Source organism: Perognathus longimembris, chromosome 10, assembly GCF_023159225.1.
Source record: "Perognathus longimembris pacificus isolate PPM17 chromosome 10, ASM2315922v1, whole genome shotgun sequence".
Classification (NCBI taxonomy): Eukaryota; Metazoa; Chordata; class Mammalia; order Rodentia; family Heteromyidae; genus Perognathus; species Perognathus longimembris.
Window position 1 is genome coordinate 1,814,274 of NC_063170.1, and position 9,856 is coordinate 1,824,129.

Consider the following 9,856-nt stretch of genomic DNA (forward strand, 5'->3'; position numbering starts at 1 on the left):
AACCACCAGGAGGGCACCTCACTCCTGCCGGCCCTGCCCTGGGCCGGAGCGAGGGGCGGCGAGGGCCTGGCCAGGAGCCACAGGAAGGGGTTGATGAGAGGCAACACAGAGAGCCCTCCACGAAGGCCCCCCGCAAAGGGCACCCAGCGCAGCCGCCGGAGCCACGCAGACAGGTGCACCCGCCCCCGGGTGTGCTTTCCCGCCGGTCCAGGGCGTATGGGCGGGCGGGCGTGCAGAGCCAATGCCCCAGGAAGCAGACGCGATCGCCACCTTCCGGGAAGAAAGACATTGCATCAGGGACCCAAATCGCTGGTGTTTAGTGAGGCGATTGCAATGCTGAATGAGGCCAGGAAGAAAGCGAAAAGGAAGGATCTGTGGGCCTCGTGGCTTGGGGGGGGGGGGTTGGTGGTCAAATTGGAGGTGCTGTTAGTTAAGTTATGAAGATAAACCCTGCTTATCAGAGGCTTAACACAATGAGGACACAGTTCGTGCACGTAATTATTACGTTGCAGGGCAATTTAAGAACTAAATTTACAGTATGCAAAGAGACAAACACAAAGCATTGGAAGCAGCGCCGTCTTTCGAGTGCCGTTTGCAGGAGTTAAGTCCTTGGATGGCATTAGAAAGCACAGGTGGTGTGTTCTTCCCGTCGGAGGGCTGGCTGCCTCCATGGGTGTCCTGGGGTGGGTTGTAGGCTTCCTCCGGCCTGGGGTAGAGGCCTTGCCCGGTATTCCTGGGCGGCGGCCGTGGCAGAGGCTCCGAGGACGCATGGAGGACCGCGATCCTCTGCGGGAGAGAAAGCGCGGGGCTCTCCCCGGTGGGCAGCGCCTCCGCGTGGATCCCCGTGGTGACGGGCGTCTGAGGGGGGGGGCCGGGGGGGCGGGGGGGGGCCGGGGGGGGGGCTTCGGTGCCCGGAGGATCTCTGGATCTGTCTGTGCTGGGCTCGAAGGCAAAAGCGAAAGCAGGCGGGAAGCAGTGGCCCTCACTGTCCCTGCGCTGGCCCCATGGCTCCCGCCCCCGTCCGAGTGGGGGGTTGATACGGGGGCCCCCGACTCCCCGCTTGCCACCGGGGGTCTTGTCTGTGGGGGTTCCCCGCGATTGTACCCCACGCTCGCTGCCTCCCCGGGTTGCCGTCACCCCTCTGCGGTCTAGGGGAATGTTGCTTTTTACCTCAGTTTACCTGTGACCTCTAAAGGTCTGCCTTTCCACTTTCTGTCCTTCCCCCTGTCACCAGTGGGCTGTCCTTTCGCCCCCCCCCCCCCCAACGACAGCCCCGAGGCTGCGCTGCCGTGGGCTGGCTGCCCTCAGTCCCGTCCCTCCTCCTGTCAGAGCCCAGGGAGGCGTGGCTGGAGGAAGTGCCCCCAGGCGCCCGCTGTGATTGGCGCGTCCCGTGGCCAATGGGCAGTCAGCGTGAGGGAGCTGTGGCGTGTGCTGCTTCCCAGTAGGGCAGTAGTCCCCCACTCAGGAAATGGGGGTTGTAAGGTGATCCCTTCCCTGGTGACACGATCCCTGGGTTCCCGCCCCGGAGCCAGTGCCCGGGAGGCGGTGGCAGTGGCTGGGAGACGGGCCAACCCGGACAACACCGTCCTGCCCGGCCCCGAGTGCGGGAGCCGCCCGGGGCTCAGTGCTGAGGGAAGGGGTGGGGGGGTCTGTGACGGCCACTGGAGGCTCCTGAGAGCAGAGCCGAGTCCGGAGCTCTGAGGCCAAGGGGGGCTGTAACCTCGGGCATGTGGGGTCAGGGGGGGCTGTGACCTCAGGCATGTGGGGTCAGGGGGGCTGTGACCTTGGGTGTGTGGGGTCGGGGGGGCTGTGACCTCAGGCGTGTGGGGTCGGGGGGGCTGTGACCTTGGGCGTGTGGGGTCAGGGGGGCTGTGACCTCGGGCGTGTGGGGTCATGGGCTGTGACCTTGGGTGTGTGGGGTCAGGGGGGGCTGTGACCTTGGGCGTGTGGGGTCGGGGGGGCTGTGACCTCAGGCGTGTGGGGTCGGGGGGGCTGTGACCTTGGGCGTGTGGGGTCAGGGGGGCTGTGACCTTGGGCGTGTGGGGTCATGGGCTGTGACCTTGGGCGTGTGGGGTCAGGGGGGGCTGTGACCTTGGGCGTGTGGGGTCAGGGGGGCTGTGACCTCAGGCGTGTGGGGTCATGAACTGTGACCTTGGGCGTGTGGGGTCAGGGGGGCTGTGACCTCAGGCGTGTGGGGTCATGGGCTGTGACCTTGGGCGTGTGGGGTCAGGGGGGGCTGTGACCTTGGGCGTGTGGGGTCAGGGGGGCTGTGACCTTGGGTGTGTGGGTCAAAGGGGGCTGTGACCTCAGGCGTGTGGGGTCAGGGGGGCTGTGACCTCGGGCGTGTGGGGTCAGGGGGGCTGTGACCTTGTGTGTGTGGGTCGGGGGGGCTGTGACCTCAGGCGTGTGGGGTCAGGGGGGGCTGTGACCTCAGGCATGTGGGGTCAGGGGGGCTGTGACCTCGGGCGTGTGGGGTCAGGGGGGCTGTGACCTTGTGTGTGTGGGTCGGGGGGGCTGTGACCTCAGGCGTGTGGGGTCAGGGGGGCTGTGACCTCGGGCGTGTGGGGTCATGGGCTGTGACCTCGGGCGTGTGGGGTCATGGGCTGTGACCTTGGGTGTGTGGGTCAAGGGGGGCTGTGACCTCGGGCGTGTGGGGTCAGGGGGGCTGTGACCTCGGGCGTGTGGGGTCATGGGCTGTGACCTTGGGCGTGTGGGGTCAGGGGGGCTGTGACCTCGGGCGTGTGGGGTCATGGGCTGTGACCTTGGGCGTGTGGGGTCGGGGGGGCTGTGACCTTGGGCGTGTGGGTCAAGGGGGGCTGTGACCTCGGGTGTGTGGGGTCAGGGGGGCTGTGACCTCGGGCGTGTGGGGTCAGGGGGGCTGTGACTTCAGGCGTGTGGGGTCAGGGGGGCTGTGACCTCGGGCGTGTGGGGTCATGGGCTGTGACCTTGGGCGTGTGGGGTCAGGGGGGCTGTGACCTCGGGCGTGTGGGGTCATGGGCTGTGACCTTGGGCGTGTGGGGTCGGGGGGGCTGTGACCTCGGGCGTGTGGGTCAAGGGGGGCTGTGACCTCGGGCGTGTGGGGTCAGGGGGGCTGTGACCTCGGGCGTGTGGGTCAAGGGGGGCTGTGACCTCAGGCGTGTGGGGTCAGGGGGCTGTGACCTTGGGCGTGTGGGGTCGGGGGGGCTGTGACCTTGGGCGTGTGGGTCAAGGGGGGCTGTGACCTCGGGCGTGTGGGGTCAAGGGAGGCTGTGACCTCGGGCGTGTGGGGTCGGGGGGCTGTGACCTCGGGCGTGTGGGGTCGGGGGGGCTGTGACCTCGGGTGGCTGCGCCAGAGCCCCCCGAGTTTGCGCAGGTTGGAGGGTGAGGGAAACCGGCCGGCGGTGACCCCTGTCTCCGCACGCGCAGCGTCAGGCCTGCCGGCCTCCGCCCCTCCGCGGCCGCGGGCTCCTGGACGGGGAGGGCGTCCTCGGGCCCTGGGCCTGGGCAGCGGCCCCCGCAGCTGGCGGGAAGCAGCTTCCGGGAAGGACTCGGGGGCCCCTCGGGGGCCCGGAAACCGGCCTCGGACTGCAGGAGCGAGGTGAACTCACGGCGCCCGGCCGAGGCCACGGGGCCCGCGACGGTAAAGGAATCCGACGGGGGCACCACAGTGCGCGGCACCGACGGTGACAACAGTACTCCGACACGCCTTTTGGAATGTTCTAGCAAAACGTGAGCTGGGGGAGATCTGGCGCCGTGCCGGGCAGCCGGTCCCCGGGGCGCCCCGCTTGCCGCGCCGCCGGAGGGGTCGCCCTGGCGTGGGAGCGGGGAGGAGGCTCACCCCGAGACTCCACGCGGCGTCCCGCGGCCAGGGCGCCTGCTCCGGACGAGATGAGGTGACACCGATCACACAGAACGGAAACCCCACGCGGCGAGGCCCTGGCCACGCACGCGGAGTACAGGTGACTGGAACCCGGGAGGGAGGGGAAGGGAGAGCAAGAGGTGCGCACAGACAGACGCCACCGGACAGTGGACGGGACTTTCCGGAACATTCCTTGTGTGTGGTGGCCCAGCTTGACCCCCCGGCCCCTCGGGTGGGGGAGGTGGGGGAGGGTCAGACTTCAGGCCAACTGGAGGAAAGAGCTGGGTCCCGGCACAAGGGTGAGACCGGCCTGAAAACCGGCTCAAGCGTTGGAGGCGGGGTGCGTGCGGTGGAGTCTGCGCGTGGCTCCGTGGGCGCCGCGGCCCGTGGTCTTCTACCTCAGCGGGCTCTGCCAGCCTCCGGTCACCGAGGCCGAGGCGGCCCGGCGGCCTCCACGAGCCGGGGCGCCGAGGACAGGAAGGGCCGGCTGTCCAGGGGGAGTGAAATCAAGAAAATCGCCACCTGCGGGTGTGCGCCCCCCCCCCAGGATGCCAGCGGAACCCGATCCGCACACACGGGGGGGGGGGGCCCAGACGCCCACGGACACCCCCTCCGGCCCTCGCCGCAGATGCGATGGGGAGACTGCGCCGGGAGTCGGGGCGCTGGCGTGGGCCGCTGAAGCCCTCTGAGGGCCCGGGCCTCGTGGACAGTCGGGGAGCCGGGGGAGTCGCCCCCCGGGGGGCCGCCCGGCCCGTGCCCCACGCTTGCTCCGCGGCAGCGGGTGCTGGTGTGGGCACGCGCGGTCCTCCTTCCGCACCCGGGCCCCCCCCCCCCCCGTGGACCCCTGCGGGTCCGTTGTCTGTCTGTGCGTCTTGGGCTGTGGTGGGGGCTCCGGCCCCTGGCTCTCACGGGGCCCGCGTGGGCGTGGCCGGGCGTCCGCCCCGCACAGCCCTGTGAGGGAGGAGGGAGGGCGCCTGCCGGGGTTCCGTGCGAGCGGCGGGGCGGGCGGCGGGTGGAGACGCTCTTCCCGTCGGTGGAGGGACGGGTGGCGGCCGGTGTTTGTTTTGGTTCACGGCCCTTCGAGCCGCCGCCGGGTGCGTCGGGCGCCTGCTCCCCGGCCTGGCCCGCCGCGGCGTGGGCGCTGTGGGCGCGTCGGGCGCCTGCTCCCCGGCCTGGCCCGCCGCGGCGTGGGCGCTGTGGGCTTTGTGTACGTGGGGGGGGGGGAGCGCTGTGGTTGGTTCGCGTGGAAACGGCGGGTGGGCGGGGAGACGCGGCCGCCGCCCTGTCGCGGGCCAGCTCTGCCCACACCCAGGGCGGTGCCCACTTCCCAGGAGGCCGCCGGCCCGGGATCCAGCAGCTTCCTCCCTCCCTCTCCCCGCCTCTCTCTCCCTTCCCTCCCTCCGTCTAGCTCTGTGGCTCTGTTTCTGTCTGTCTGTGTTTCTGTCTGTCTGTCTGTGTTTCTGTGTCTGTCTCGCTGTCTCCCTTTCTTTCTATATCTGTCTCTCTCTCTGTCTCTCTCTGTCTCTGTCTGTCCCTCTCCTCCCTCCACCTGTCTCTGTCCCTCTGTGTCTCTGTGTGTCTCTGTCTCTGTGTGTGTCTCTGTCTCTCTGCGTCTCTGTGTCTCCCTCTGTGTGTGTCTCTGTCTTTGTGTTTCTCTCTGTCTGTCTCTGTCTCTGTGTCTCTGTCTCTGTCTCTGAGCCTCTGTCTCTCTCCCGGCACAAGCTCATTTCTTGCCGAGTACGGCGGTGGGGGCCTTTGAGGCCGCATGTCTCCAGGCAGGTGCTGAGGTGGCTCCCGTGGATGGAGCCCACTGACGGGGAGAGCAGCTCCGCAGCGCCTGGGGTGCCTGCTGGGGCGGCCCCGGGTTGCTCACTCCTGCTGGAGATGGCTGGGGGGCGATGCGTCCATCCTGCCCCGTCCACAGGGACGGCCGGGCCCCAAGGTGCCGCCGCCGTGTCCTGCCTGCCTGCCTGCCGTCCTGGCTCAGGCTTGAAGCACGGTGAGACGTGGCCAGGGCCCAGTCCGTAGCCGTCCTGGAGCCCCCGTCCCAGAGCCCCCATCCTGGAGTCCCCGTCCTGGAGTCCCTGTCCCGGAGCCCCTGTCCTGGAGCCCCCGTCCCGGAGTCCCCGTCCTGGAGCCCCCGTCCCGGAGTCCCCGTCCCGGAGCCCCCGTCCTGGAGCCCCCGTCCTGGAGCCCCCATCCTGGAGTCCCGTCCTGGAGGCCTGTCCTGGAGCCCCCATCCTGGAGTCCCCGTCCTGGAGTCCCGTCCTGGAGGCCTGTCCTGGAGCCCCCATCTTGGAGGCCTGTCCCGGAGTCCCCGTCCTGGAGCCCCCATCCTGGAGGCCCGTCCTGGAGCCCCCGTCCTGGAGTCCCGTCCTGGAGTCCCGTCCTGGAGCCCCCATCCTGGAGCCCCCATCCTGGAGTCCCGTCCTGGAGCCCCGGTCCTGGAGTCCCGTCCTGGAACCCCTATCTTGGAGTCCCCATCCTGGAGCCCCCGTCCTGGAGTCCTATACTGGAGTCCTGTCCTGGAGCCCCCATCCTGGAGTCCCGTCCTGGAGCCCCCATCCTGGAATCCTATACTGGAGTCCAGTCCTGGAGCCCCCATCCTGGAGCCCCTGTCCTGGAGCCCCCATCCTGGAGTCCCCATCCTGGAGTCCCGTCCTGGAGGCCCCGTCCTGGAACCTCCATCCTGGAGCCCCTGTCCTGGAGCCCCCATCCTGGAGCCCCCATCCTGGAGCCCCCGTCCTGGAGCCCCCATCCTGGAGCCCCGTCCTGGAGTCCCCGTCCTGGAGCCCCGTCCTGGAGTCCACGTCCTGGAGGCCTGTCCTGGAGCCCCCATCCTGGAGTCCTATACTGGAGTCCCGTCCTGGAGTCCCCATCCCGGAGTCCCCGTCCTGGAGCCCCCGTCCTGGAGCCCCCATCCTGGAGTCCCGTCCTGGAGGCCTGTCCTGGAGCCCCCATCCTGGAGTCCTATACTGGAGTCCCGTCCTGGAGTCCCGTCCTGGAGCCCCCGTCCTGGAGCCCCCATCCTGGAGCCCCCATCCTGGAGCCCCCGTCCTGGAGTCCCCGTCCTGGAGTCCCTGTCCTGGAGCCCCCATCCTGGAGTCCCCGTCCTGGAGTCCCGTCCTGGAGGCCCCGTCCTGGAACCTCCGTCCTGGAGCCCCCGTCCTGGAGCCCCCATCCTGGAGCCCCCATCCTGGAGCCCCCGTCCTGGAGCCCCCGTCCTGGAGTCCCCGTCCTGGAGCCCCATCCTGGAGTCCCCGTCCTGGAGGCCTGTCCTGGAGCCCCCATCCTGGAGTCCTATACTGGAGTCCCGTCCTGGAGTCCCGTCCTGGAGCCCCCGTCCTGGAGCCCCCATCCTGGAGCCCCTGTCCTGGAGCCCCTGTCCTGGAGTCCGCAGCAGACGCCTAGGGCCCGGGCTTTCGGGCTTTGGGGTGCGGCCTGGCTCCCCTGATGACACTCGGAGTTACTCAGAGTCTGCTCACTCCCTGTGCTCATTCTTCCTGCTGAAACGTCCCTGACTCTCTCCGCCCCCCCCGTCTGTTTTATTAGGTTAATAAAACCTGTATTTTCGAGCATTTGGCTGCCCCAAGAGGCCCAGCGGCCCCCGTCCAATTCATCAAGTGCCTAATGAGGGGCCTCCGAGGCCCGGCCGAGGCTCCGGAAGCCGCGGCCCTGAGGGGCCCCGCCCCACTGGCTCCCGGGACTCATCCGGGGCTCCGTGCTGGGCAGCCGCTCTGCCCACGGGTGGCCGGCAGCCCCGGTGCCACAGCACCGCCAGCCAGAGAGCCAGGGAGAGATGTGTTGATGCCAGCATTCCAGAACATTCCAGTGTGTGTGTGGGGGAAGCTCTGTGGGAGTAGGGGGTCACCATTTAAAAAGAGAATAGCTGGCGCTCCAAGCCAAGCTCAGATCAGAGGGATGTGTGTGTGTGTGTGTGTGTGTGTGTGTGCGCGCACGTGCGCACGCATCTGTGAGAGTCACATCCCCAGACCCTCTTGTGCACACACCTGGGCATCCCCTCCCCCCCGCAGGTCCTGGCCGACCCCCCCCCCCCTCGGGCCAGGACTCCCTGTGTTTATCCCCACTGCAAACTCAGCACAAGCACCAGGAGCTGGGTCATCATTTTCCACCGTGGGGCGGGGGTGGGGGAGGGGGAGGGGAGGAGGGGGCGCTGCAGCCGTGGGAGCGGTTGCTGGGTGTGGGGTCCCCGGAGCGTCCCGCACACGGCAGCCCTCATAAATCACTGCCCCTCCCCCCGTGTGACCCCTCATAAATCACCCCAGGAAACGCTCTGCCTGAAGCACAAAGGCCGTCCTGGCGGTGTGCGGGCCGAGGGCCTCCTGGGCGCCCGGCTGGGCGGGGGGGGGGGGCGCCCTGCGGGATGGGGGGGCGCCCTGCGGGATGGGGGGCGCCCTGTGGGATGGGGCCTGCCCCGCAGGGCGCGGGTGACCAGCGCGGAGGCCCCGGCGCCCAGGCCAGCGGCCGGCCCGCCCGTCCCCGGCGTGGGGCCCCCCGCCTTGCCTCGCACACTCGACACCCTCCGCGCTCCCGGTGTGGACGCTGGGCGTGTCCGGGGGCCGCGCGGGGCGTGGCTCGTCCATGGGGGGCATCGAGGCCCCGGCCGCAGGCCGCACCGAGGCTGGGGCTTCCCGACCAGAGCCCCTCGCCCCGCGCCCGCTCCCCACTCTCCACGGGGAGCCCCCCCCCCCGTGCGCACACGCAGTGCGCGTTGAGGGGATCTCGTTTGGCTTGGTTTCCCCGCGTGACGCTCCTGGATGAAGCAGCCATTCATCGCGCAGGCGCGGGAGCCCCGGGCGCGGAGCGCGGCCGCGTGGCCGCGGGGTCACGACGGTCCCGGCTCCCCTGGCTCCGCGCCGCCGCCCCGGCCGCGCTGGAAGAGGCGCTCGTGCCGCCGCGGGGGGGTGTGCGTGCGCGTGCGTGTGCGTGCGTGTGCGTGTGCGTGCGTGCGTGTGCGTGTGTGTGCGTGTGCCCCGCCAGCGTGGCACGGAGGGCGGTCGCGCCGCACAAGCCGTGGGATTCTCAGCGTCAGTGTGTAGTTGATGTGGGGGGAAAAAAACCCCAAAACTTTTTGATCCCAGAGAGAGAGAGAGAGAGAGAAATATATACAAGCACACGTGCGCGCACACACACACTCACACACACACACTCACACTGCAAGGCCGGCGTTTTCGTCTAAGAATACCCTTCCCGAACGCTGGAGGAACGCGGCTTCCTGGCTTTCCACAGCCCGGAGCCGCCGCGCCGCGCCCAGCCTGGCTCCCGTCCTGGGGCGCCGAGGCTCCTGTGGCCGGCGCGGCGGCCCCGGGCGGGGTAAGAGCGGCGCTGGGGGCCCCCGTTCCAGGCTCGGCGATCGCAGCCCGCGTCTCCCCGCGCGCCCCCGGCCGACGCACACCAAGCTGAGCCCCGGGAGGGGTGGGGGCGCTTGCCGCCGCGGCTTCTCCGAGGAAATCTCCTTTCGGGTTGACGCAAGTGTCGAGGGCCGCGGCTTCGTAGCGCGCGTGGCCGTGGCCGTGGCCCCCGCCCACCGTGGGGCAGCCGGAGCCTTCTGCCCCGCAGCGGAGGGAGCAAACGGTCCAGGAAGAATCCAGTGCGGCCTCCCCCCCGGCCCTGCCCTGCGCCCCCTTCTCCATTGTGGAAGAAGAGAAAAGGAAAAACCAGACCGACACCAACCCGAGCTGGGGGCCGGGTGTTGTCCGGTTTCCCCCGTTGGTTTTGAACTCGGGATTTGGCTGCTTCCTGCACGGTCTGCGCAGAGGAGCTGCGTTCCCTTCGCGGCCGCCACCGGGAGACCAGTGGACTTGGAACCGTGAGTGCCCCCGCCTCTCCGGGCCCCCCGCGCCCCGCCCTCCCGCGCCCCGCTGCAGACCCAGTCGCTTTTCCATGGGCTCCCGGCTCTCCCGACCGGCTCTGCCAGCCCCCGGCTCCCGCTGCCCTGTGAGGAAAAGAGACTCTAGAATTTCTATACAAACATCGGAGGGAGACTTTAATTCTCGT

General features: G+C 69.4%; 1 protein-coding gene across 1 annotated transcript; it reads right to left on the reverse strand.

The window, feature by feature from the left end:
• Positions 1 to 531: 531 nt before the first annotated feature.
• Positions 532 to 5,605, reverse strand: LOC125358373 (basic salivary proline-rich protein 2-like). Its single transcript, XM_048355459.1, has 3 exons — positions 5,573 to 5,605; positions 3,315 to 3,789; positions 532 to 1,148 (listed from the first exon to the last, which is right to left on the reverse strand). The coding sequence occupies exons 1-3, from the start codon at positions 5,603 to 5,605 to the stop codon at positions 532 to 534; spliced, it is 1,125 nt and encodes a 374-aa protein (XP_048211416.1).
• Between the last annotated feature and the right edge of the window lie 4,251 nt (positions 5,606 to 9,856).